At 45.7% G+C, this 26,524-nt stretch overlaps 1 protein-coding gene across 16 annotated transcripts; it reads right to left on the reverse strand.

Annotated features, from left to right (window-relative positions):
- Positions 1 to 260: 260 nt before the first annotated feature.
- LOC123155456 (disease resistance protein RGA2) lies at positions 261 to 7,392 on the reverse strand. 16 transcript variants are annotated; one of them, XM_044573636.1, is made up of 5 exons: positions 2,813 to 7,392; positions 2,161 to 2,346; positions 1,504 to 1,571; positions 1,093 to 1,271; positions 261 to 784 (listed from the first exon to the last, which is right to left on the reverse strand). In XM_044573636.1, exon 1 carries the CDS (start codon positions 6,760 to 6,762, stop codon positions 2,896 to 2,898), a length of 3,867 nt encoding a protein of 1,288 aa, XP_044429571.1. In that variant the 5' UTR covers positions 6,763 to 7,392; the 3' UTR covers positions 261 to 784; positions 1,093 to 1,271; positions 1,504 to 1,571; positions 2,161 to 2,346; positions 2,813 to 2,895. The 16 variants fall into 16 exon arrangements, with proteins under 16 accessions (XP_044429571.1, XP_044429562.1, XP_044429563.1 ...); XM_044573627.1 differs by having other exon boundaries at positions 2,184 to 2,346; positions 2,813 to 7,383; XM_044573628.1 differs by having other exon boundaries at positions 1,093 to 1,287; positions 2,184 to 2,346; positions 2,813 to 7,383.
- Between the last annotated feature and the right edge of the window lie 19,132 nt (positions 7,393 to 26,524).

Here is a 26,524-nt window from a genome sequence, read left to right on the forward strand (position 1 = left end):
TTGTTTATTGACCATCTTATGCATTTGAATCTGTTTATTACACACCTCATACTCTGCTTTTGTTTGTTTCTCGAGAACAGCTGCTGGAATGTTGTTCTCAAAATGAGGCTAGGAACTTTGGTATACAAAATGCGTAGCCACGAACTGCTTCAAATTATCAGTACTAACTTCAAATTATGAGAGCTGGGACTTCAAATTTTCAAGATATGATGCTCATCGCCAATTTCGCCCTGCTAACCGATCTCGAGTAAATCAACAACTTCGCAGTCCATACACGCAAGATGTATATTGTACAATAGCAGTGTAATAACATATACGTACGTATAATATTATGTCAGCGCAACATCAACCACTGTTGCAGCTCATTTAGGGTTTGTTCATTACCATTGCAGCGGTCATTTAGGGTTTTCCCTATATGAGCTGCAGCTGTTTTCCGCATCATTGCAGCGGTCACAGCGCTTTCAACACAGATATAGCGCGCGCATAACCACTGTTGCAGCTCATTGCTGCAGCTCATTTAGGGTTTGTTCTATAGATATGTCAGCCTCCTAGCAGCAGCAACATCAACAGTTCAACACAGATATAGCGCGCGCACACAGCACACAAAGCAGCAAGCAGAGCAAGACCTCCTTCCTAATAGCAGCAGACAGAAGTTCCTCGTCATTGTTGATCGTCGTCGAGGAGGGTGACCACAATCTAGAACCTCCTCCTGAACAGTGAGCAGGTGAGCTTGATCAGCCAGCAAATCCGGCAAGCTCCGCACCTTCTCCCTGATATGGAAATGCTGAGAACGACCACCAGAAAGTTCAGAAAAAAAACATGCAAGAAGAAGTTCAGATAAACATTTAGATTACTCTGAACAACCAATGAGGTACTGACTACTGACTACAACAGAATAAGCAAAATGTCTGAATAATTGCAGGATAGAATGCAACGAACACGACGATCAATTAGCCGTAGCCCGGTTAAGAAGAGAGGTTTATGTGAGTTAAGAAAGGCTCAGATATGCTTATGCCTGTGGGAATGAAATTGTAAACGTAAATTTCAAACTCCTTTCCAGTCTAGAAACACATTGCAGGGAACAACCACCACCTGCTCATCTTGATATCAAGGCTTTTCTTGCTTAGACTGTAAATAGACCAATGCACCGATACGGCACCAGCGCCAGCACCAGCACCAGCGCCAGCGCCGGTTATGAAACTGTGTTGCCGTTTGAGGTGTTGGTGCTGAAGCTGAATGAAAACGGAAGAAGATGCAGGTGTTGTTCTTCCCTGCAAGCAAGGTAAGCTGCTGCTGGATCAAAGAATGGGATGAAAACTTACGATAAGGGATGCACAAGGAGCATCAACAAGAAAGAGCATCAGTAATACTCAAAAAAAGGCATTAAACAAGACGAGTCTTGACATTTGGATTCTGTACAGGCAATTGATAGGAAAGGATTCAGAAAACATTGAAGAACATACAACTGAATAATGATTGAAAGAGTCGAGGGCCTGTACTCACTTTATTTTTTCAGCTAGGGCCCAAGCAAAAATCCTCTTTGGTATGCAGAGTTTTTTATGTGCCCTTCCCTGCAAGTGACCAGGAATGCATGCTTCAGACAAGTGACCAGAAATATATATGTACTGGTAGATTGAATGACTGAAACTGTAAAGACTAAAGCGCGGGGAAACAGTAACAAATATGGCGACCATCAGTCACGACAAGAAAAAACTTATTGGGAAGAAGTTTGCACACAGTTTGAACAGGGCATGTAGACTAGCATGTACTCCCTCTGTAAACTAATATAAGAGCGTTTAGATTACTAAAGTAGTGATCTAAACGCTCTTATATTAGTTTACGGAGGGAGTACGTACTTAGGTAGAACTGTTGTATCCAAGCTCAAATGAAAATTCCGAAAAGATAGAACGCATCCATCTCCACATGAGCATAGCAATAATAGGGTATGTACAGATGTTCGTACCAAACAAACGCAAAGAGCAGCAGGAGATGTGTTGAGTTACTTGATTAACTAAGCTTCTCATGTATATATTATCTCCACCAGTAGCTAGTAAACTACCACACAGACGTGCACTAACATGCAACTTGCTTCAGATTCAAGTATTTAACTGAAGAAAACTGGAAAGGGTTACATGCTGGAATCCCAGGGAAAAAATTTACCAGATATATATTTAGAACATTACACTGTTGAGGATTATATCATGTGGGTGCAGAATAATCCCCATCAGAACATATTTCTGTTAACAAATTACAATTGCACTGTTAAAAGTAATCTACCAACGGTAGCTGATCAACGTCTGGGTCACTTTCATGTTCCATAAGCCACAGATTCAATGCCGGAAGTACCTGATAAGGTCATTGGATTATTTCTCCAGTTCATTCAGCTAGATATAGAAGAAAAACAAATGTTTAACAAGAAAAGCGCTGCCATACAATTGCAATTAAATCATTTACTTTGCAACTCTAAAGAAAAACAAATAATACGATGGTTCACTACTCGGTACAAATATAGTTGGTGAGGCCACAGAACCAAATGCCCCATAGTGATATGGTTGATGCATTGTCAGCCTGAATATGATAGTAAGACAATGCAATACGGAGACTTTCTTTCCTCCTTTTAGAAAAAATACCTGTACATTTGCCCGTTCGCACTATCTTAACACTTATTAACAAAAACTATGCACTCCCAGTCGCAGGTGTGCTGATTTTTTTTAGAGAAGTGCGACTAGGTGTTGTCAGATCATATTAAAGCTCCTAGGTTTTGGCAGATCATATTAAAATAAAAATACAAGAATCAGAAGTTTAGACATACCAAATAGTGCAACCTTTGGAGAGTGGACGCAGGCACATGACTATTTACAGAAACACCGGAAGGCAGGATATACTGGCATGCGTTTAGCTAATATCTACATTACAGATGTGTGCAATCTTAACCCAATCAAGTCCCTTGTTCTTTTGGCATCGCTGTTTGAGCTCAGAGTGGCAATTGTTTATTCGTAGAGTCCTCAGAGAAGCAGGCATGTCAGGCAAACTCCGTATCAACTTCGCGTTGGATATATCGAAGGATTCAATAGAGCTCAGTCGTGCTACTTGTGGGGGCAGGCATATCAGATGAGAAGCATCAGACACCACTAGTTCTTTAAGTGCCTCATTTTGCAGTAACCACTCCTCAGGTAAGTGTCTCAGTTCAGGACCACCAGCAATTATAAGTTTCTTGACACACGAGATGCTTCGTAATGGCTCACTTAGCAAGAGTGACGGATTGTCAATATCAAGCTCAGTCAGGCTAGACAAATTAGCAGGGTCATCCACCCTCTCAGCGGATAGATCTGCGGTGATCTTTTTGCATCCCTGGATTTGCAGTGACATTAGTGATGGACTCCCATGGATCCCACTGATTGAAACTAGCTCTTGGCAATCCCATATGGACAAGTTTTCAAGATTTGTCAATCTTGCAAAGGCTTCAGCCAAGGGAAGAGATGTAATTGCACAATTACCAAACACCATATTAGTTAACCCTGGCAAACATGCAAACACTTCTGAAGGGAAAACTGACAGTGCACAACCATCTAAAAATAACATTGCCAACGAATTAAGACCTTTCATTGAATGAACTAGTGGTTGTTCAGCTTCACCGCACAATCCGAAAATGATGGTTCTCACGGTAGGGGGCAACCTGATTTCTCCTGTCACCAAATTTGGGCACTTCACTACTTCAAAGGTTTCCATGGAGGCAAGTGAACAAAATGAATCCTCCGATAGACATGACAAGCTTGCGCATTGTTGGATGGACAATTCCACGAGTGCAGATAGAGAACACCCCTGCCATAGAGTTTCTAAACTTCGGCAGTGGGAAATCATGAGCTTAGAGAGAGCCAGATCCAATGATGGTGACGAGCTTGTCTCGGAACCCCCAAAAAATGTTGGCATGGCCAACAAACCAGCATTATGGATTTCAACATGGCGAATACTGGTAGGTACACTCGGCAATGTTCTCAGCGCCTCACAGTCACGCACTTTCAGCATCTCAAGCCTAGGGAATACATTCTTACCCTCCAATCCAACCCATTCCAGGCATTTCGGCATGCTTTCAATCTCTAGCACCTTCAGATAGTGCAATCCACAAGGATTTTCACTTCCATAAAATGAGGAATCCACACCCTTTACTGATTCCATGTTAATTATGTAAAGATACTGTAGAGAATGTAACTGCCCAAGAGGTGGAAGACTCTCCAATCTTTTACAATCACGTATGTGAACATATGTCAAATTAATGAGAGTGGGATTTTGCAGCCAACATGGGGATCGAGAACCAGGATATCCTTCAATCTTCAATTTATTGGAATTATGGTGTGGTTCAAGTTTGTCGAGAACCAACTCAGCTTGGCTTTGCGTGCATGAATTTGAAGAGCCTGGAGACCAACTTAATGTTACAGCTGACAGACACTTTTTCTGGCCCAACATAGCTTCAGCAGCTTCTTCTGCACTGTTTACCTTGTCAAGACCAGAAACATATAAATGCCGGATGTTTGTCAGATTCTTTAGTTCACCAATAGTGTAACCACCTTCTTGTTTGATGCAGAAACCATACAGCTCATGGAGAGAAGTAAGCTTTCCTACACAAGGAATCGTTGGTATTATTCCTTGAGATAGTTGTAGATGACGTAAATTAACTAGGTTGCACACTCTGTCCATTTCTCTTTTCTGAGGAGCCGTTTGTTGGTGATCATCGAACTTCAGTACTTGTAAGTGATAAAGCTTGTACACAGGCTTCGGAAACCAACAGCAATGCGTCACTTTTTTCCGGCCCCACTTAAGAGACAAATAGCGAAGGTGCATTAAACCACCCACCGAATCAGGAAGCTTACACGGTGAGTTTGTTATTATGGATAACACTCGTAAGCTTCTGGCCACACCCAACACTTCACTGAGCATGCGCACTTGGTCTGCCTCGTGTCGGTCTTCAAAATGCATAAGAAGCGTACGCAGTCTCTTTGCGTGGGAGATCTGTTCAACAATAGTAGGGTTTATCATGTCAATGCATATATGACGGACAGTCTTCGGAATGCAACCAGAGAAATTTAAGTCCACTCTTGTGCATTCACTTGCTGACACAGACCGGGCCAACTCATGCAAGAGATCATGCATAACAAATCTCTCTTCGGAATATTCATCATATAAACAGCATTTTATAGTGCGACTATCATGAGGCTCTGATTTGATGTCAAAGAAGGACTTTCTAGATAATGTGTCTAAATACTCCATTCCAATATCCTCTGGCTGTATCGTGTCATCCACCGATGGCTGGATCAGTCCTGAACCCATCCACAAGTACACCAATTCTTTCTTTGTGAACTCATAGCCTTTCTGAAATAAGCTGCAATACCTGAAACACACCTGCAAATGTGTTGCTAAATGTTGATAACTTAGCCTCAACACCGTCATAATCCCCTCACTGCCCTGTTGTGCATTATGAACGCCCGAGTCCAAAATTCTGTTCCACGTGTTACTATCCTTGTTGCCGTTCAACAATCCACCAAGAACTTTTGCTGCCAATGGAGAACCACTGAGTTTGTTTACCATTTTCTTGCTGATCTGTTGTAGGCTCCTATAATCATCAGGATTAACACCGAAAAATGCATGGCTGTTCAAAAGAAGCAGGAGGTCAGTTTCTTCCAAGCCAGGCAATGCTAGAGAGTGGCATTCCACCTGTAGTGTTCTTTCCCCCTGCACCGCTCTTGAAGCAACATCAGCTACCAACTGCATTCGGGTTGTCAGGAGGATCTTGCTTCCTTTCTTCCCACATCTCAATGGACATAAAAAATTCACCCAATCCTGATATCTCTCATCATTCCATACATCATCCAGTACAAGGAGAAAGGTCTTGGAACTCAACCTCTCCTTGAGTTCTTTCTGGAGTGCATTTAGACTAACCATGGGTGCCTCTCTTCCGGTCATGTCCTCAAGGATCTTTCTTGTTAGTGCCTGAATGTCGAAATCGTGAGAAACACAAACCCAGATGACGAAATCGAAGCGGTCTTTGACATCTCTAGCATTGCATACATCTTGAGCGAGTGACGTCTTCCCTATTCCACCTATACCAACTAGTGAAAACACGGCAATATTATCGCCGGCACCACTTTCATGCTTGGTCAACCGCTGGAATATAATCTTCCTCTCTTCCTCTCTGCCAAGCAGAAGGCCGCGAGGCAGCGAGCTTGTCTGGCGCGAGTTTCTGAACTCCACATCCTGTTTATGTTTCTTCATCTTATCGTTGTTCAAGTGGTTGAGAACCTGCAAGAAACGCTCTACGCCGGCCGCGACATCATCTAGGGTCGTGACTGAATTTCTCAGCCTCTCTAGTGACCCTGTGTTGAATGCACGATTGAACCCTTGGATGACCTTGCGCTTGTACTTACTGACAGAGCGGCGCACCTTGTTATTATCTTGCCTTTTCATCTCCTTCTCCTCGAGCCTGTAGTACTCGAGCTCGTCGACGGCGTCTTCGGCTTCCTCCACGGCATCTCTGAGCTGCCACAGCCATGCATCCAGCGCGTTGCTCCGATCCCTGATTTCCTCCGTGTCAACAGCGTCAAAGACGACCTGGATCTGTGGAAGCAGCCTCTCTAGCCTCTCTCTGGCGCTCTTGAGCCCTCCGGCTTTGTGGCTGTCCTTGAGATAGTCAAAGGCCTTGCTGACAATATTGGTGATGATTGACGTTGCAATGGCTTTGCCTGCGAAAACCGCGGCGGCGGAGGCCATGGCTGGATTATTGGGGGATCCACGGCCGGTGAAGGAGAGACTGCAGTGGCGAGCACGCGCAGCGGGCGGACGATATGGGCGCTTCTCTGCTCGGGGTAGATGCTGGCGGACGAACGGCGCAGCCTTGAGGTGGCGATGGGTGCCGGAGTCAGAGGAGCTGGCGGCGCTCGTGGATGAACCGGTGCGGGCGGCCGGGGAAGGAACGGCCCAGTCCAATCGCAGAGATGGCGTGCGAGCCGAGCTCCGCTTCAGATCGGGGGGAAATTCCGGACGAGATGCCGGCGGCGGGCGGCGCGGGTGACGCTCGGTGGAGATGCCGGCGGGCGGGCGGGCGGCGCAGCCTGGAGGTGGCGGCGGCGGCGGCGGCCGTAGTCGGAGGAGGCTTCGATCAGGGAGGCACCGGCTCAGCCTCACTGCATCGCCACGCCGCCGGGACCTCTCAACCGCCCGATGCGCCACCCGCTCAGCGCTAAGCTCCTCGTCCGATCCCCTCCGGCACGGCGGCACCCACCGGACCTGGCAGCTCCCCGGCGGCGCGCTCACCCTCGCCGCTCCGCCGTCTGATGCGCACCTGGTCAACTCCTCGTCTGATCCCCTCCCTCCCTCCGGCACCCAGCGGCTGTTGACTTATGTAAAGCTGCTTTGTAATTCCATAATTGTAGTGCCAATCGGGACAGTTGTGCTGCCGACTGAAGTTGTAATGTGCACAACCATATGCTTTTACTCCCTCCGTCCCATATTGTAATTTACTTTGACACTATGCAAACATAAAAATAGTCTTATATTACAAGATGATGGGAGTATTAGTTTATACTTTTGTGATTAGGTCACCTTCGATTGAGATCTAACCAAGTCTTAGTCAAGTGATATAACACGTAAAGAAAGCAAAATGAATTCTTTTCACAAATCTGAATGCATGGATCTCACAAATATAGTATCGAGGACATAACTAAAGTCTCAGTCAACTGAGATTTAGCAACAGTGTTATACATATATCCATCTGGGCTACACCGGTGAATAGTAAATTCAAAAATAATACTGAATAATTTAAAAAATTCGGAATCTTTTGTTGCAGAAATATTACTGAGTGTGCGAGGTGCGTGCCAAATTTCAAAGCATCTGAATATCTGACTAGATCTCAGCCAAAAAAGAGAGAAGAAAATCACGTCTAAACAGTGCACAAAGAGTAAACTTGCATGCCAAAATTTCAAAGCATCATATCATAGTATTTAAAAAAATATAAAACCTGTTTACTTTCTGGATCGTCATGGAAAACACACCAAAAGTAATTTTCTCAAACTTGTCATGAAAAACGCTATCATACCAAAGTATTTTTAAAATATTTTTCTGTTATATACACATGTTAAATGTAACAGCCAAATATTTACTCCCTCAGTTCAAATTTAAGTGATGCAGGGAGACAAAGTTTAAATTGTGGTCTCCACATTTCAAATCCCCAGCTCCTGGGGTGCCAACTCACGATCGTCTCCTCCTCTGGATCCCTAGCTCGAGGCTGTTAAGCTTACTTCAACACACCCTCTCACATGTGATGCAGAAAGACTCGAATGCATGGCTCAAGAGGCGGGGAAACAACAATGTTTAGATAAATTGCGAAAGCCAGGACTTGAACTCAAGACCTTAGGCCCTAATACCATGTTAAGCTTCATGCACTAGCCAAAGCAACCAAAAGACCAAACTAATGAAAAAGGCTAGACAATCCACATATATATAGGCTACCCGCGGGCCAGCAGGTTACCAGCGGGCCAGTGCCTCCAGCACACCCCCCCGGCCCCCAGCACCTCACGGAAGAAGAAGAAGAGGTTGCTCTACGCTCCAACCACCTCACTGCAGAAGACGAAGAAGAGCTTGCTCCAGACTGCAATCACCTCGCCGCAGTCATGTTTCCTTGAATTTGATTTTAAGCCCTGAAGAAGAGGAAGAAGGAGCACAATCTAAAGAAGAAGAAGGTGCTCCTTCTTTCCAACCTGGAGTAAAAATTTGACTTGGAGTATGTTTGCAAATATAAAACCTGTTTACTTTCTGGAGCGTCAACTGGAATATGAAAATATGAATTGGAGTAAGTTTACTTTCATGCTCGGACTATGTGAATATGAAAATGTGACCTGGAGTATGTTCCAAATAAATACTCCAGGAATATATGAAAAATCAAAATGCTCAAATTAATCACGAGTTTTCAAGAAACACATGCATTTTTTTAGGAAATTGACATGCCCAAATTAATCATGAGTTTTCGGGATGAATCAAATTGACATGCTCAGATTTAATCACGAGTTTTTGGGAAGGATGCATTTTCAGGAATTGACATGCTCAAATTAATCATGAGTTTCAGGATGAATCAAATTGGCATGCTCAAATTTAATCACAAGTTTTTGGGAAGGATGCATTTTCAGGAATTGACATGCTCAAATTAATCATGCTGCTAGAACATGCATTTAATGAAAATTAGGCACGCTAGAACTCATGATTGATTTGAGCATGTCAATTTCTAGCATACTCAATTAATCATGCATTTTCAAGAAATTGACATGCTTAGGTACTCCAAACTTTGAACATGCTGCTGGAGAACATTAATCATGAAAACTTAAATTCATCGATGTTCTCATGCACTTAGACACACCTGAAATTACTCATGCAAAATCTATGTAATTCAGTTTAATTTACGCCATCAAGCTGTGCATGAGAGTACTCCTATTTAAAGATATGTTATCAAAGTACTCTTTCAAGAGCCGGTGTATGCCATAGTACTGAATGCAGTTACAAAACAATGCAGAATCTGACAAATGTGTTCTCAGAGGCAACTATAAAAGATAGGCAACAATGACTATCAATTTGAGCTCCAACAATACTTTTTCAGTTAGAGTAATCATAAAAACTGAAATCTTCAGGTAAATCGGATCGTTACCAACTTCAAGTTGCAGCGAAAGAAGAGTTGGGGTAGATCGTTCTTGAAGTCCCTCGAACCATCTACATGAAGGAAATATGCCCTAGAGGCAATAATAAAGTTATTATTTATTTCCTTATATCATGATAAATGTTTATTATTCATGCTAGAATTGTATTAACCGGAAACATAATACATGTGTGAATACATAGACAAACATAGTGTCACTAGTATGCCTTTACTTGACTAGCTCATTGAATCAAAGATGGTTAAGTTTCCTAGCCATAGACATGAGTTGTCATTTGATTAACGGGATCACATCATTAGGAGAATGATGTGATTGACATGACCCATTCCGTTAGCCTAGCACTTGATCTTTTAGTATGTTGCTATTGCTTTCTTCATGACTTATACATGTTCCTATGACTATGAGATTATGCAACTCCCGTTTACCGGAGGAACACTTTGTGTGCTACCAAACGTCACAACGTAACTGGGTGATTACAAAGGAGCTCCATAGGTGTCTCCAAAGGTACATGTTGGGTTGGCGTATTTCGAGATTAGGATTTGTCACTCCGATTGTCGGAGAGGTATCTCTGGGCCCTCTCGGTAATGCACATCACTATAAGCCTTGCAAGCAATGTGACTAATGAGTTAGTTACGGAATGATGCATTACGTAACGAGTAAAGAGACTTGCCGGTAACGAGATTGAACTAGGTATTGGATACCGACAATCGAATCTCGGGCAAGTAACATACCGATGACAAAGGGAACAACATATGTTGTTATGCGGTTTGACCGATAAAGATCTTCGTAGAATATGTAGGAGCCAATATGAGCATTCAGGTTCCGCTATTGGTTATTGACCGGAAACGTGTTTTGGTCATGTCTACATTGTTCTCAAACCCGTTGGGTCCGCACGCTTAAGGTTTTGATGAAAGTTATATTATGAGTTTATGAGTTTTGATGTACCGAAGGAGTTCGGAGTCCCGGATGAGATCGGGGACATGACGAGGAGTCTCGAAATGGTCGAGACGTAAAGATCGATATATTGGACGACTATATTCAGAGTTCGAAAAGGTTCCGAGTGATTCGGGTATTTTTCGGAGTACCGGAGAGTTATGGGAATTCGCCGGGGAGTATATGGGCCTTATTGGGCTTTAGGGGAAAGGGAGAGGAGAGGTTGGGCGCCCCCCAAGGCCTAGTCCGAATTGGACTAGGGGGAGGGGCTGCGCCCCCTCCTTCCTTCTCTTCTCTCCCCCCTTTCCTTGACTCCTACTCCTACTACTTGGAAGGGGGGGAATCCTACTCCCGGTGGGAGTAGGACTTCCCCTTGGCGCGCCCCTCCTAGGCCGGCCGCCCCCTCCCCCCTTGCTCCTTTATATACGGGGGCAGGGGGGCACCTCTAGGCACAACACAAGTTGATCTACGGATCGTTCCTTAGCCGTGTGCGGTGCCCCCCTCCACCATATTCCACCTCGGTCATATCATCGCGGAGTTTAGGCGAAGCCCTGCGCCGGTAGAGCATCATCATCGTCACCACGACGTCGTGCTGACGGAACTCATCCCCGACACTTTGCTGGATCGGAGTCCGGGGATCGTCATCGAGCTGAACGTGTGCTGAACTCGGAGGTGCCGTACGTTCGGTACTTGGATCGGTCGGATCGTGAAGACGTACGACTACATCAACCGCGTTGTCATAACGCTTCCGCTTACGGTCTACGAGGGTACGTGGACAACACTCTCCCCTCTCGTTGCTATGCCATCACCATGATCTTGCGTGTACATAGGAATTTTTTGAAATTACTACGTTCCCCAACACTACAATGATCTCTCGAACAAAAGACCGAAAGCATGACCTCTCTACAGATGGCACGCATACGGGCTTTACGATCTGGCAGCTCTTCGCCATCCAGAGCTTTGCATCACCGGAGAACTAGAGGTCAGAGAAGAGAACTTCACAGGATTCTCTATTATGAGAAACTAGAGAACTAGAACTAGATCAAGTGTAGATCAAGATTAGAACTAGAGGGAGAGGGGGAGGGGGCGCCCGAGACAACGGGAGAAACCTATGTCTCAATAGGGGGCGCTCCCTCACATACATATATAGGTGGAGGATGGGGCCTAGCCAACTTGGGGAGGAAGTTTCCCTCCCTTGGTGCGCCAATCAGAGAGTTCCTCCAACTGGCTTCGGCCCCACAAGCTAAGGGGGCACCACAACTTTATTAGGCTCATAGGGCCTATTAACTTTCCCCTATGTGGCCTTTAGCTAGTTTCTTTAGCCCATAGCCCCTAAATAAATCCTAGGGGACTCTTAATGAATATTAAAGCCCGCTATTATTTATATTACATCCTCGGAAACTATTTCCGCCTATATATCATTTCCTAGTATTACCCGGTATTCCTGGAAACACCTTCGGTAACCCCAAAACACTTTCGGTTTCTCTCAAAACATGATCATCACACAACACTTGAGCTAATCGTAGAGGTTAGACTAGGAACCAAGTTTTACCATTTATAACTCTACATGTGCTTATGGGTTTTTCCTATGAATCACACATTCAAGAACCATATCAATTATAGCATAGAGTATAAACATCTAATTATAAATGTGAAAATACATTATACAAATATTATTGCCACTAGGGCATATTTCCAACAGTTAGATGATTTATTTTTTGCTCCTTATATTCAGGAGAGGAGATGCTGCCGGATCTCAACTGCAGTCCTCCAATAGAGATGATGGGTCTCAACTTCATTCATGAACAAGATAAACCCGAAAATCATCAAGAAGCTTTCATGAGTAAGGAATTCATCAAGAAGCTATTCACTAGGAGGAAGCAACAGGTAATAACATAGCACATGATCTAGTACTACTTGCATGTTCTATTCCATGAATTTGATCTTTTTGCAAGAAAGCATGTTCTACCCCATGTACTACTTGCATTTTAATTTCATGAATTTTTCAACTCCATGATCTCGTTGTTTTGCAAGAAATCATGTTCCTGAATTATCTTTTGCTAATCTTTGCAGATGTTGATCATTTAGTAAGAAGAACTTCAATAAACCTATCAGATGGGCACAAGTTTGGTGTTTATTTTGTTTTGAAAGTAATCAAAAGCAAAGATGGAGAAGTTAAAAAAAAGACAAGGAGCTCGTTTCAAGCCTCTTGAAGACAACTCTAAACACTATTGAAATAATATGGAGAGAAGCAAATCAATAGATTGCAGAAGCTCAAGAAGTGGATGTCTCAAACAAAATAAGAGTAGAGTTGGCCAAAAGCGAAAAGATTTGGATCTATCGAGGATATCAACAGTTCCACTAAACAGAAGAAAGACACTCGAGGTCTATCAAGGTCATTCGGAGTTTGAAGCCTTTGAGAAGCAAGGACACTCGAGGTACTACTCATGGTCGTTCGCAAACCTCCAGGTGATGATGTCAGGATGGTCCTCTAGGAGCAACACATTGGCAATCCTCGCAGCTAGGTTGGGGAGCTCAGGGACCATGTGTTCGGAGAGGCCCCGCCCCCGGGCGAGGTCGTGTAGCCACGTCTCATCCTTCAGCGCATCACAGACCGAACGATTTTTCCGTGTTGAAATCATGAATAGTGATGGAGCAATCGTCTTTGGGCAGGATCCTTGCAACCAGCGATCGTGCCAGAAGTTGGCCCTTTTGCCATCCCCAATTGTTATTTCCGTGGCTCCCGCGAAGAGCTGTCTTCTATGTTGCGTGCATACTTTAAAAAGCGTGCGTATCCAACCAGATACTGCCTTGATACGTATCCCGTAAGTATTCCTTGATTCTTTTATTAAAAAAAGAAAATAATGTTTGATACTCCTGGGATATTTTTGCAATACGTTTTGGATACCTCAAACCCCTTGTTTGATGTGAAATCCCCTCAATAGTAAAGGCACACCTTTTGAAGATTCCCAAGATAGCCGTGAGTTCATGTCAAAACATGACTGCCAGTGTTTTTATTTAATTGAGAGGTGAGCAAGAGAGGGTCGATGCATTAATTGGAACAACAAACTTTGGAAAATCACACTACCAGTTGATGAAAGTGGACCAAGTGCAAGAAAAGAAAGGGGGTAATCCTATTGAGGCTCCTTATTTTTTTCATACTTTCAATAATTAATATATGTAATATCTATATATAAACGTATCCCCGTATCCATGTTTCTAGAAAATTGACGTATCGACCATATCCCCGTATCACGTATCTAATAAGTATCCAAGCATCCATCCAACGTAGGCTGTCTTTCCTCGTTGGAGCAAGGCAGAGGAGTACTAGCCCACGAGCGAGGTGGCCGTTGCCAAGCCATCCATAGCCATCGAAGTCTCAAAGCTCTACGGAATTTAGCCAGATTTATTCTTATTATGCATGGAGGGTCTTACTGCCCTTTTAGCGAAAGCAGGAGAATGGAAGTATTTCAGGCATAAAGGTATGCAGAGATTCTCCACCGTTTTTCAATCTTCTCTTTGTGGATGACTCTTTGATACTTATGTGAGCAAATGCTATGAGTGCGGAGGCGTTGAAATCAGTTTTGGATTCTTACTGTGCCACCTCAGGAAAGATGGTGAGTGTTGAAAAATCTAGCATATTTTTTAGTCCAAACATAAAAGTAGAAGAAAAGGCACAAATTTGTATAATTCTGAATATTATCACTGAAGCCCTAAATGATAAATATTTGGGTTTACCTGCCAATGTGGGCATGGATAAAAGTGATTGTTTTCAATTCCTAATTGACCGAGTTATTATGAGAATTAATGGATGGAAGGAAAAACTGTTATCATCTAGAGGGAAAGAAGTTTTGCTCAAATCTGTTGTTCAAGCTATACCTACCTATGCTATGTTCGTCTTTAAAATTCCTAAAAAAAATTGTAAAGTAATCATTGCCGCGATGTGGAATTTTGGTGGGGTGATGACGACAATTAGAAGAGAGTGCACTGGATGGCATGGTGGAAGATGTGTGTACCAAAAAATCAAGGAGGCATGGGCTTTTGAGATATACATTGTTTACTTGGCTTTGTTAGCCAAACAAGCATGGCGTCTTATTGATAAACCGGAGTCTTTATGTGCCACTATCTTGAGAACTAAGTATTTCCCTGATGGCGACTTGATGAGTGCAAGTTTAAAGAAAGGTTCGTCCTTTACTTGGCAAAGCATTTTGGCGGGAGTTAACTCACTGAAAAATGGTTATATCTGGCGAGTTGGAAATGGTCAAAAAATTGATATTTGGAGAGATACATGGATTCCCCATGATACAGATAGGAAAATGATCACCCCTAGAAGAGGGCAACTTTTGTCAAAGGTAGCTGATCTCATTGATCCAGTTATGAATTGTTGGGACGAAGATTTGATGAGACAAACTTTGTGGCTGATTGATGCTCAAAGAGTCCTCGCCATTCCCCTTCCTATGCATACCATGGAAGACTTCGTTGCGTGGAGTTTTACGAAAAATGGTTTGTTCACTGTTCGCTCTGCCTATTTGGAGGAATGGAACCAGCAACATGGAAAGAAGTTGCAGTATACAAACGGCATGGGTAGAATCAATGTCAACCCTATTTGGGGGAAGATTTGGAAATTGTCTTGTCCGGCAAAGGTAAAAATCTTTATTTGGCGTGCGTTACATGGTACACTCCCATGTCGCGTTACACTGGCCAATAGACACATGAAGGTCTCGCCTATATGCCCCTCATGCACAAATAAACAGGAAGACACGAAACACGTATTGTTCCTCTGTCAGAAGGCAAAAGAGGTTTAGAAAAAACTGGGATTGTGGGGGGTGATTAAAGAAGCATGTGTTGTTGATAGGGCAGGAGAAGCAATCCTTGAATTTTTACTTCTGAAGCCAGAAAACGAAATAGCTACTCTAGGAATCCAGAATGTATGTGAAACTAATAGCTATAACCGCTTGGTATTTATGATGGGATAGACGTAGGCTGGTTCATGAAGGTAAGGCTCAAAACGCACAACTATCCTCCATGGGGATTAGGGCAATAACAACAAACTATGCAAACGCCCATTCCCCGAATGCATCTATTTAAAAAGGAGGATGGAGCAAACCTCTTATGGGACTTGTTAAGCTAAATACTGATGCTTCGTTTGATCATGATCGGCTTAGTGGTACAGCTGGGGCTGTTCTCAGAGATGATAAAGAAAGATTTATTACCGGTGGAAACTGGAAGTTTGAATGGTGTGCAGATGTTCTGACAGTGGAAGTTTTGGCCCTAAGGTTTGGATTATTACTTGCACAAAGGGCGGAATGCAATCGCCTAGATGTCAACTCAGACAATATTGAAGTCATCAACACAATAAAGAATGGAGGACAATCAGCGGGAGCGGCGGCGGCGGTTTTTGATGATTGCTATTTTTTGGCTTGTGATTTTTCTATTACTAGGTTTGAACATTGTAATAGGGAGGCAAATAAGGTGGCTCATGAACTAGCTAGATTAGCAAAAATTTCCGTGACAAATGAATATTTTGAGGAACCCATGGATGAAATTGTACCTCTTCTTATTGATGATGTAACTGTTATTTACAATTAATAAAGCTAACGATTTATTTCAAAAAAAGGACGCCCAAGCCACCGAGGTGCTTGGGTCGGCAGATCAAGTTCCAGGCTACCGACAGTTTCCGCCGTTACTCGAGTTGTCACCATTCCGCAGCCAAGAGCGGCAGATTTGAATCATGTGTTTTAACACCCAGGTGGGCAATTGTGTATTGTCATCATATACAGTACTCCCTCCGTTCCTAAAAATTTGTTTTTCTAGAGATTTCAACAAATGACTACATACAGATGTATATTGACATATTTTAGAGGATAATTCACTTATTTTGCTCCGTATGTAGTCACTTGTTGAAATCTCTAGAAAGACAAATATTTAGGAATGGAGGAAGTATATTGCAAGGGAGGTAAGTCCTGTTTTCAGCAGTACCAGCCTGCCACTCTTAGCCGTGAGTCCCACTTTCCAAGCCGCCGCTTTATTTCCAAACTTGAATAGCAAAGGGTCAAGATCCAACTTGGTCAGGTTCCGGAGTGATAGAGGCATGCCTAGATATATAGCCGGGAAAGATTTGACTGGTATTCTACGCGGCGATAGGATGTGCGTGAGGTCCAGAGCGCCACAACGGATCGGCAGGGCAGAGCTCTTGCTCGCATTAGTGAAGAGACCCGTGCCTGACGCAAAGCAGTCTAATAGCAGATTTTTTTTTTTGCGGGAAGATTTTCTAATAGCAGCTTGATCATCCTTGCGTCCCTCTTAGAGGGGCTCATGAAAAGCGCCACATCATCCGCGTAGAAAGAGCATCGTTGCACCCTTCTTCGTCCCGGAAGTTTGGATAGCATCCCTAGTTTGAGAATAGGTTTAGGGTTTTTCGTGGGGCAATGCCTCTCCACGTCTCTATATATATAATGATCAGCACATACAATTACATAAGTACAAAATCGTGTACGAGACACGCTGGACCTATTTTAACACTCCCCCTCAATCTGAACTTCTACTCTGTACAATAAAACCGTGTAGCATCTGTCGAGTGGCTGATTTCATGACCACATCAGCCAGCTGATCATTAGAGGAAATGAACCCGACGTCAAGAGCTCCAGAAGCAACACGCTCACACACAAAATGGAAATCGGTCTCAATGTGCTTGGTACGTGCATGGAAAACTGGGTTGGCAGTCAGATACGTACGTGGCTCCTAAATTATCACACCAGAGAACGGGAACACGTTGCTGTGAAACACCAAGCTCTTTGAGTAGTGACTCTACCCAGATGGCTTCAGCACCTCCATTTGCCAAAGCTTTGTACTCGGCCTCGGTACTGGATCTCGACACTGTCGGTTGTTTCTTAGAACTCCAGGAAATGAGGTTCGGTCCAACAAAGATAGCAAAGCCTCCGGTGGATCAGCGATCATCAGGACACCCTGCCCAATCTGCATCAGTAAAAATACTAATGCTAGTGGAGGCAGCCTTCCAACACTTTAGTCCTGTGTGCAGTGTTCCTTTCACATAGCGAAGAATGCGCTTAACAGCTTCCCAATGAACATCAGTGGGCTGCGAGAGACACTGGCATACCTTGTTCACTGTGACCGAAATATCCGGATGGGTGAGTGTCAAATACTGCAGTCCACCAACGACACTGCGATACCGGAAAGAATCATCGGTACTGAGAGGTTGTCCAGACACTCGGGCAAGCTGATCTGAAGTAGAAAACAGTATGGAAGTGGGCTTACAATTCTCCATGCTCACACGATGCAAAATATCCAAGGCACACTTCCGTTGAGTCAATGTCATCCCCCTGAATTGTAAGACGCTTCCAAACCAAGGAAGTACACCAACAGCCCAAGGTCCTTGATAGGGAAACTGGCCGCAAGGGAGTGAACAAGACCATCAACAACTCGTGGAGAAGATCATCCACATAGACGAGCATATAGATCTGAACATCACGATAGCGGAAGAAAAACATAGATGTGTCTGCTTTGGAGGAGACAAAACCAAGCTAGAGAAGACGTGCAGTGAGCCGAGCATACCATGCACGAGGGGACTTGTTGAGTCCATAGAGAGCCCGCTGCAGCTTGCACACATGCGAGGGATACCGACCATCCTCAAAACCAGGCGGCTGCTGCATATAAACATCCTCAGATAAGAAACCATGAAGGAAGGTGTTACTGACATCAATCTGCCAAAGACTCCAGCTACGAGAGACAGCAAGAGCAAGAACCAGTCGGACAGTAGCCGGCTTGACAACCGGACTGAACTTGCCGCCATAGTCAATGCCAAGCTGCTGGGTGAAACCACGGGCAACCAGTCAGGCCTTCTACTAATCAACAGAGCCATCTGGATGATGCCTGGTCTTGAAAAGCCATTTACTCCCAACAATGTTGACTCCGCGCGGATGAGGCACAAGAACCCAAGTCTTCTTGTAATGAAGGGCAGCTAGCTCATCAATCATCGTTGTACGCCAGGCAGTCTCACGGAGAGCATCATCATGAGAGACAGGCACCCGCATGAAACGCGCTCCGGTGAGGATCATACCGGACGGTCCCATTAGTCGGTACAAGCGCACGCCGAGTGTGATCGCGAGTGCGTGTGACCATGGTGTGACCAGGAGCAGCTGGAGGCATCGCGGTCGAGGGGACATGGCTGCCCTCGACAGAAGTCAACGTGAGCTGATCAGGCGGCGACGGCGGAGTAGCACCCTCCTGCACCGAGGTAGAGGACGGGTCGGGTGAGTCGGCAACGCGTGGCGAGTCGGCAGCACGTGGCGAAGGGGCCTCCGATGGGCCGGACGAGGCAGGCACTGGGGCCGTCGATGGGCCGAGCGAAGGGGCAGCCGACGGGCCGGGGGACATGCATGTGCCATGCATGTCGATCACCAAGGAGGGCGACACGTCGGCCGCGTGTGATCGTGGAGTAGCCGATGGGCCGGGCACACGCCGGGCGGGAGGCGTGCATGCGCCATGCACGTCGAGCGCCGGGATGGAGGCACGTCGGCCGAAGTGTCCTGCACAGGAGTAGCATGGCCTGGAACAGGCGAGTCAGTAGACAAATAGGACAGGTCATATTTGCGCATATGGTCACCCCTAGCCGGTTCATTGGAAGAAAAAGAGAGAACATCAGCCAAGGAGGAGACATCTACGGTGACCCCAGGGGTGATGTAGGAAAAACAGACTCATCGAAAACAACATCACGAGAGATGTATATACGTCCTGTGGAACAATCGAGACACTTGTATCCCTTATGCATCTGGCTATAGCCTAAGAACACGCACATGGTGGAACGGAAAGCAAGTTTGTGGGCGTTGTATTTGCGCAAACTAGGCCAGCAAGCACACCCAAAAGTGTGCAGGAAGTTGTAATCGGGTTGCACCTTAAGGAGATGATACATGGCTGTATCTTGTTGAAGAACAGGTGTAGGCATGCGATTGATGAGGTAGCACGCAGCAAGAAACGCTTCATCCCAAAAACGCAATGGGAGAGAAGAATGGGTCAGCAAGGCAAGACCTGTTTCTACAAGACGACGGTGTTTGCGTTCAGCAACCCCGTTTTGCTCAGAGGTGTGCGGGCAAGACACACGATGGGAGATCCCAGTGCGTTGAAAATAGCGATGCAATTTGTGGTACTCGCCACCCTAGTCCGACTGAACAACTATGATTTTTGTGTGGAGAAGACGCTCAACATGAGCCTGAAAAGCATAAAACACTTGCTCAACCTCAGACTTGTGCTTGAGGATATATATCTAATAGAAGCGAGAATAATCATCAACAAAGCTCACATAATACTTATAACCTCCGGAAGAGGCAATAGCAGGCCCCCATACATCAAAATGGATTAACTCAAGAGGCATAGTGGAAACATGATGAGATAAATTATATGGCAACTGTCGACTCTTAGCACGCTGACAAGCATCACACACTGAAGTCTGACGTTGAGAAGAACACACTAAATCATTATTCTTAACAATGTTTTGTACAATATTATTGGAAGGATGACCGAGACGCTGATGCCACTGGGACGGAGTGGTCTTGACGCTGAGAGATGCTTGGCGGGTGGAGGAGGACGACACACGACTAAACGGGATGGGGTAGAGTCCACCATGACTTCTACCGTGAAGAAGAACTTTCTTCGTGGCCGTGTCCTTAATAAGGAAAAAGAAACGATGAAATTTCACAAAAAACATCATTGTCAAGGACAAGTCGGTAAACAGAAAGGAGATGTTGATGAATATGTGGAAGACGAAGAATATTTAGTAAACAAAGAGATGAACCGGGTATAGTGGAATGACCAATATGCGAAATAGACAAACCTGCACCATTTGCCACTTGCACTTGATCCTTCCCGCTATAGCGCTCATGGAAGTGTAGACGGTCGAGATCACTCGTCAGGTGGTCCGTTGCACCGGTGTCCAGGATCCAGTGCGCCAGTCATAAGCGGAGGAGGAGGTGGACGCGGAGTTGGCAGTGCGGTTGTCATTATCATAGTGGCTGCGACAATCGCCCGCCTCGTGCCCCCAGTTTTCGCAGACCTGGCACCGGGGATGCCAACACCGGCTGCGACCGCCCCCGTTGCCTCCTCCATTGCGGCTGTTGCCGCCACTATTACCGCTGTTGCGGAAGGACAGCCGCCACTTGGGCGGCCAGAGTCATGCGCATGACCAGAGATGGTGGTGTAGACCAGCCGGGACGTGTTGGCGGAGGATTGCCAATCCTCAAGCTCCGATTGCTGCTGCTGCAGGGCCTCATAGTGAAGAACACTCGAGTAAAACGCCGGAAACATGATAGGCACACCCGCGAAGTTCATCAAAGCAGCAATGGGGGTTAAACGCCAAGCCGAGCCCGGTCAGCATGTAGTCGATGATCTCATCATCACGAAGAGGAGAGCCGGCGGCGGCCATCGAGTCAGCGTGGGCCTTCACCTTCTGCATGTACTCGCCGGTGGGTTTGTCTCCTTCCCTCAACGCTTGGATCTGGGGCCGGAGATTACGCACGCCTGCGCTGTTCTTGGTGGCGAACATGGTGTGCACGGCCGCCCATGTTGCGGCTGCCGACCTGCAGCCGATCTGTTGCACGGAAATATCTATGTTCATCGAATCGAGGAGATGCCCGAGGACCTTCTGATCAAGAGTCCACCACTCCTCGTACTCGGGGTTGGACACGGTGCGAGCAGCGTCACCGGTGTCAGTCGTCACGGTCGGCGCCGACGCCCTGGTCGAGCCATCAAGGAGACTGTGGAGGCGAATGCCGACGAAGTTGGGGAGGGCGAGAGCCCTCCACAGTATGTAATTGCTGCGGTCCAGAGAGACCGCAATTGGCGGAAGGACGGGAACGGGATCCGACGCCGTGGGTGGAGCGATGACCGGGGCGGACACGGTAATGGTGAGCATGGAGGAGGTGGTGGACGTCGCGGCCGGGGAGGTGGACATCGCGGCGGCCGCGAGAAAACACTATGGCAGCGGTGGCGGCGGAGGGAGGAGAGGCGGCGGCGGCTAGGGTAGGCTCTAATGCCAATTTTGAGAATATGTTTAGGGTTTTCCGTGGGGCAATGCCTCTGCACGTCTCTCTATATATAATGATCAGCACATACAATTATATAAGTACAAAATACGTGTACGAGACACGCTAGACCTATTTTAACATCCCTTGCTCAGTGTCCATGGACATCATCCGCTGCAACGGGTCCATGGCAAGAATGAACAGGAAAGGGGAGATTGGGGCCCTTGCCGCATACTGCTCATGTGGGAAATGAGCTCTGACTGCTGCCCATTAATCATAACACGGGAGGCCGATGTGCGCAAAAGCATGGCAATGCACTCCACCTCCGGCCAAACCCTCTGGCCTCGAGCATGTCCAAAAGATAGGCCCACGAAATCGAGTCAAATGCTTTTGCAATGTCCAGTTTGAGGAGGATGGTAGTTTTTTTGGTCTTGTGAAAGAAGCAATGTTTCGTACATGTAGAAATTTTCCTGGATGCTTCGCTTTTTTATGGAAGCGCTTTGACACTGATCAACAAATGTGTCAAGCTTTGGGGCGAGCCCTGGAACCCTTCCGGTGGACCCCTGGAACCCTTCCGGTGGACTCTGGGGCTGGTGGCCCCTCCCGGTGGACCCCTGGAACCCTTCCGGTGGTCCCGGTACATTACCGATGACGCCCGAAATACTTCTGGTGGCCAAAACCTCACTTCCTATATATTATTCTTCACCTACGGACCATTCTGAAACTCCTCATGATGTCTGGACTCCGAACAACATTCGGTAACCACATACAAACTTTCCCTATAACCCTAGCGTCATCTGTTGATCAACGAGCTAGTTAACTAGAGGCTCACTAGGGACATGTTGTGCTCTATGTATTCACACATGTATTAGGGTTTCCGGTCAATACAATTATAGCATGAACAATAGACAATTATCATGAACAAGGAAATATAATAATAACCATTTATTATTGCCTCTAGGGTATATTTTCAACAGTCTCCCACTTGCACTAGAGTCAATAATCTAGTTACATTGTGATGAATCAAACACCCATAGAGTTCTGGTGTTGATCATGTTTTGCTCGTGGAAGAGGTTTAGTCAACGGATCTGTGACATTCAGATCCGTATGCACTTTACAAATATCTATGTCTCTGTCTTGAATATTTTCACGAATGGAGTTGAAGCGACGCTTGATATGCCTGGTCTTCTTGTGAAACCTGGGCTCCTTGGCAAGGGCAATAGCTCCAGGGTTGTCACAGAAGAGGTCATCGGGCCCCATGCATTGGGAATAACTCCTAGGTCGGTAATGAACTCCTTCATCCAAATTGCTTCATGTGCTGCCTCCGAGGCTGCCATGTACTCCGCTTCACATGTAGATCCCGCCACGACGCTTTGCTTGCAACTTCACCAGCTTACTGCCCCACCATTCAAAATATACACGTATCCAGTTTGCGACTTGGAGTCATCCAGATCTGTGTCGAAGCTAGCATCGATGTAACTTTTTACGACGAGCTCTTCGTCACCTCCATAAACGAGAAACATATCCTTAGTCCTTTTCAGGTACTTCAGAATATATTGACCGCTGTCCAGTGTTCCATGCCAGGATTACTTTGGTACCTCCCTACCAAACTCACGGCAAGGTTTACATCAGGTCTGGTACATAGCATGGCATACATAATAGACCCTATGGCTGAGGCATAGGGGATGACACTCATCTTTTCTCTATCTTCTGCCGTGGTCGGGCTTTGAACCATGCTCAATCTCACATCTTGCAAAACAGGCAAGAACCCCTTCTTAGACTGATCCATATTGAACTTCTTCAGTATCTTATCAAGGTATGTGCTTTGTGAAAGACCTATGAGGCGTCTCGATCTATCTCTATAGATCTTGATGCCTAATATGTAAGCAGCTTCTCCAAGGTCCTTCATTGAAAAACACTTATTCAAGTAGGCCTTTATGCTTTCCAAAAGTTCTATATCATTTCCCATCAATAGTATGTCATCCACATATAATATGAGAAATGCTACAGAGCTCCCACTCACTTTCTTGTAAACGCAGGCTTCTCCATAAGTCTGCATAAACCCAAACGCTTTGATCATTTCATCAAAGCGAATGTTCCAACTCCGAGATGCTTGCACCAGCCCATAGATGGAGCGCTGGAGCTTGCATACCTTGTTAGCATTCTTAGGATCGACAAAACCTTCCTACTGCATCATATACAATTCTTCCTTAAGGAAGCCGTTAAGGAATGTCGTTTTGACGTCCATTTGCCATATTTCATAATCATAGAATGCGGCAATTGCTAACATGATTCGGATAGATTTCAGCTTCGGTACGGGTGAGAAGGTCTCATCGTAGTCAATCCCTTGAACTTGTCGATAACCCTTAGCGACAAGCCGAGCTTTATAGATGGTCACATTACCATCCGCGTCAGTCTTCTTCTTAAAGATCCTCTTCTTTTCTATGGCTCGCCGATCATCGGGCAAGTCCGTCAAAGTCCATACTTTGTTTTCATACATGGATCCTATCTCGGATTTCATGGCTTCAAGCCATTTGTTGGAATCTGGGCCCGCCATTGCTTCTTCATAGTTCGAAGGTTCACCGTTGTCTAACAACATGATTTACAGGACAGGGTTGCCATACCATTCTGGTGTGGAACATGTCCATGTGGACCTACAAAGTTTAGTAGCAACTTGATCCGAAGTACCTTGATCATCATCATTAACTTCCTCTCTAGTCGGTGCAGGCACCACAGAAACATCTTCCTGAGCTGCGCTACTTTCCGGTTCAAGAGGTAGTACTTCATCAAGTTCTACTTTCCTCCCACTTACTTCTTTCGAGAGAAACTCTTTCTCTAGAAAGGACCCATTCTTGGCAAGAAAGATCTTGCCTTCGGATCTGAGGTAGAAAGTATACCCAATGGTTTCCTTAGGGTATCCTATGAAGACGCATTTTTCCGACTTGGGTTCGAGCTTTTCAGGTTGAAGTTTCTTGACATAAGCATCGCATCCCCAAACTTTTAGAAACGACAGCTTAGGTTTCTTCACAAACCATAATTCATACGGTGTAATCTCAACGGATTTAGACGGTGCCCTATTTAAAGTGAATGTGGCTGTCTCTAAAGCGTATCCCCAAAATGATAGCGGCAAATCGGTAAGAGACATCACAGATCGCACCATATCTAATAGAGTGCGATTACGACGTTCGTACACACCATTACACTGAGGTGTTCCAGGCGGCATGAGTTGTGAAACAATTCCCCATTTCCTTAAGTGCGTACCAAATTCGTGACTCAAATATTCTTCCCCACGATCTGATCGTAAGAACTTTATTTTCCTGTCACGTTGATTCTCTACCTCACTCTGAAATTTCTTGAACTTTTCTAAGGTCTCACACTTGTGTTTCATTAAGTAGACATACCCATATCTACGTAAGTCATCAGTGAGGGTGAGAACATAACGATAGCCACCGCCAGCCTCAACGCTCATTGGACCACACACATCAGTATGTATGATTTCCAACAAGTTGGTAGCTCACTCCATTGTTCCGGAGAACGGAGTCTTGATCATCTTGCCCATGAGGCATGGTTCGCATGTGTCAAGTGATTCATAATCAAGAGACTCCAAAAGTCCATCTGCATGGAGCTTCTTCATGCGTTTGACACCAATTTGACCAAGGCTGCAGTGCCACAAGTATGTGGGACTATCATTGTTAACCTTACATCTTTTGGTACTCACACTATGAATATGTGTAACATCACGTTCGAGATTCAATAAGAATAAACCATTGACCAGCGGGGCATGACCATTGAGGGAGTCCTGGATTAGGGGGTGTCCAGATAGCTGAACTATCACCTTTGGCCGGACTCCTGGACTATGAAGATACAAGATTGAAGACTTCGTCCCGTGTCCAGATGGGACTTTCCTTGGCGTGGAAGGCAAGCTTGGCGATACGGATATGTAGATCTCCTACCATTGTAACCGACTCTGTGTAACCCTAACCCTCTTCGGTGCCTATGTAAACCGGAGGGTTTTAGTCTGTAGGACGAACAACAATCATACCATAGGCTAGCTTCTAGGGTTTAGCCTCTCTGATCTCGTGGTAGATCTACTCTTGTACTACCCATATCATCAATATTAATCAAGCGGGAGTAGGGTTTTACCTCCATCGAGAGGGCCCGAACCTGGGTAAAAACATCGTGTCCCTTGTCTCCTGTTACCATCCGCCTAGACGTACAGTTCGGGACCCCCTACCCGAGATCCGCCGGTTTTGACACCGACATTGGTGCTTTCATTGAGAGTTCCTCTGTGTCGTCATCTCTAGGCCCGATGGCTCCTCCGATCATCAACAACGATGCGGTCCAGGGTGATACTTTTCTCCCCGAACAGATCTTCGTATTCGGCGGTTTTGCACTGAGGGCCAATTCGCTTGGCCATCTGGAGCAGATTGAAAGCTACGCCCGTGGCCATCAGGTCAGATTTGGAAGCTTGAACTATACGGCTGACGTCCGCGGAGACTTGATCTTCGACGGGTTCGAGCCACAGCCAAGCGCGCCGCACTGTCACGATAGGCATGATCTAGCTCTGCCGTCGGACAGTGCCATGAAGGCCGCACAAGTGTCCGCTCCGACCCTTAGCTCGGAGCCGACTGCGCCGATCGAGGACGGGTGGATGGACACCACCTCGGGGGCTGCTATCTCTACGGCGATTGAGCCGAACACCAACCCTGTCCTTTGCGAAGCTCGTGACTCCTTTGTTCCAGACTCCTCTCCGAACTCTGAACTTTCCGCGCCCCTGCCAATCGAATCCGATTGGGCGCCGATCATGGAGTTCACTGCCGCGGACATCTTTCAGCACTCGCCCTTTGGCGACATCCTGAATTCGCC

Source organism: Triticum aestivum, chromosome 7B (assembly GCF_018294505.1).
Source record: "Triticum aestivum cultivar Chinese Spring chromosome 7B, IWGSC CS RefSeq v2.1, whole genome shotgun sequence".
Classification (NCBI taxonomy): Eukaryota; Viridiplantae; Streptophyta; class Magnoliopsida; order Poales; family Poaceae; genus Triticum; species Triticum aestivum.

Excerpts from the sequence above, each read along its gene's own strand:
- LOC123155456 (XM_044573636.1), bottom strand. The coding sequence starts at position 6,762 with ATGGCCTCCGCCGCCGCGGTTTTCGCAGGCAAAGCCATTGCAACGTCA.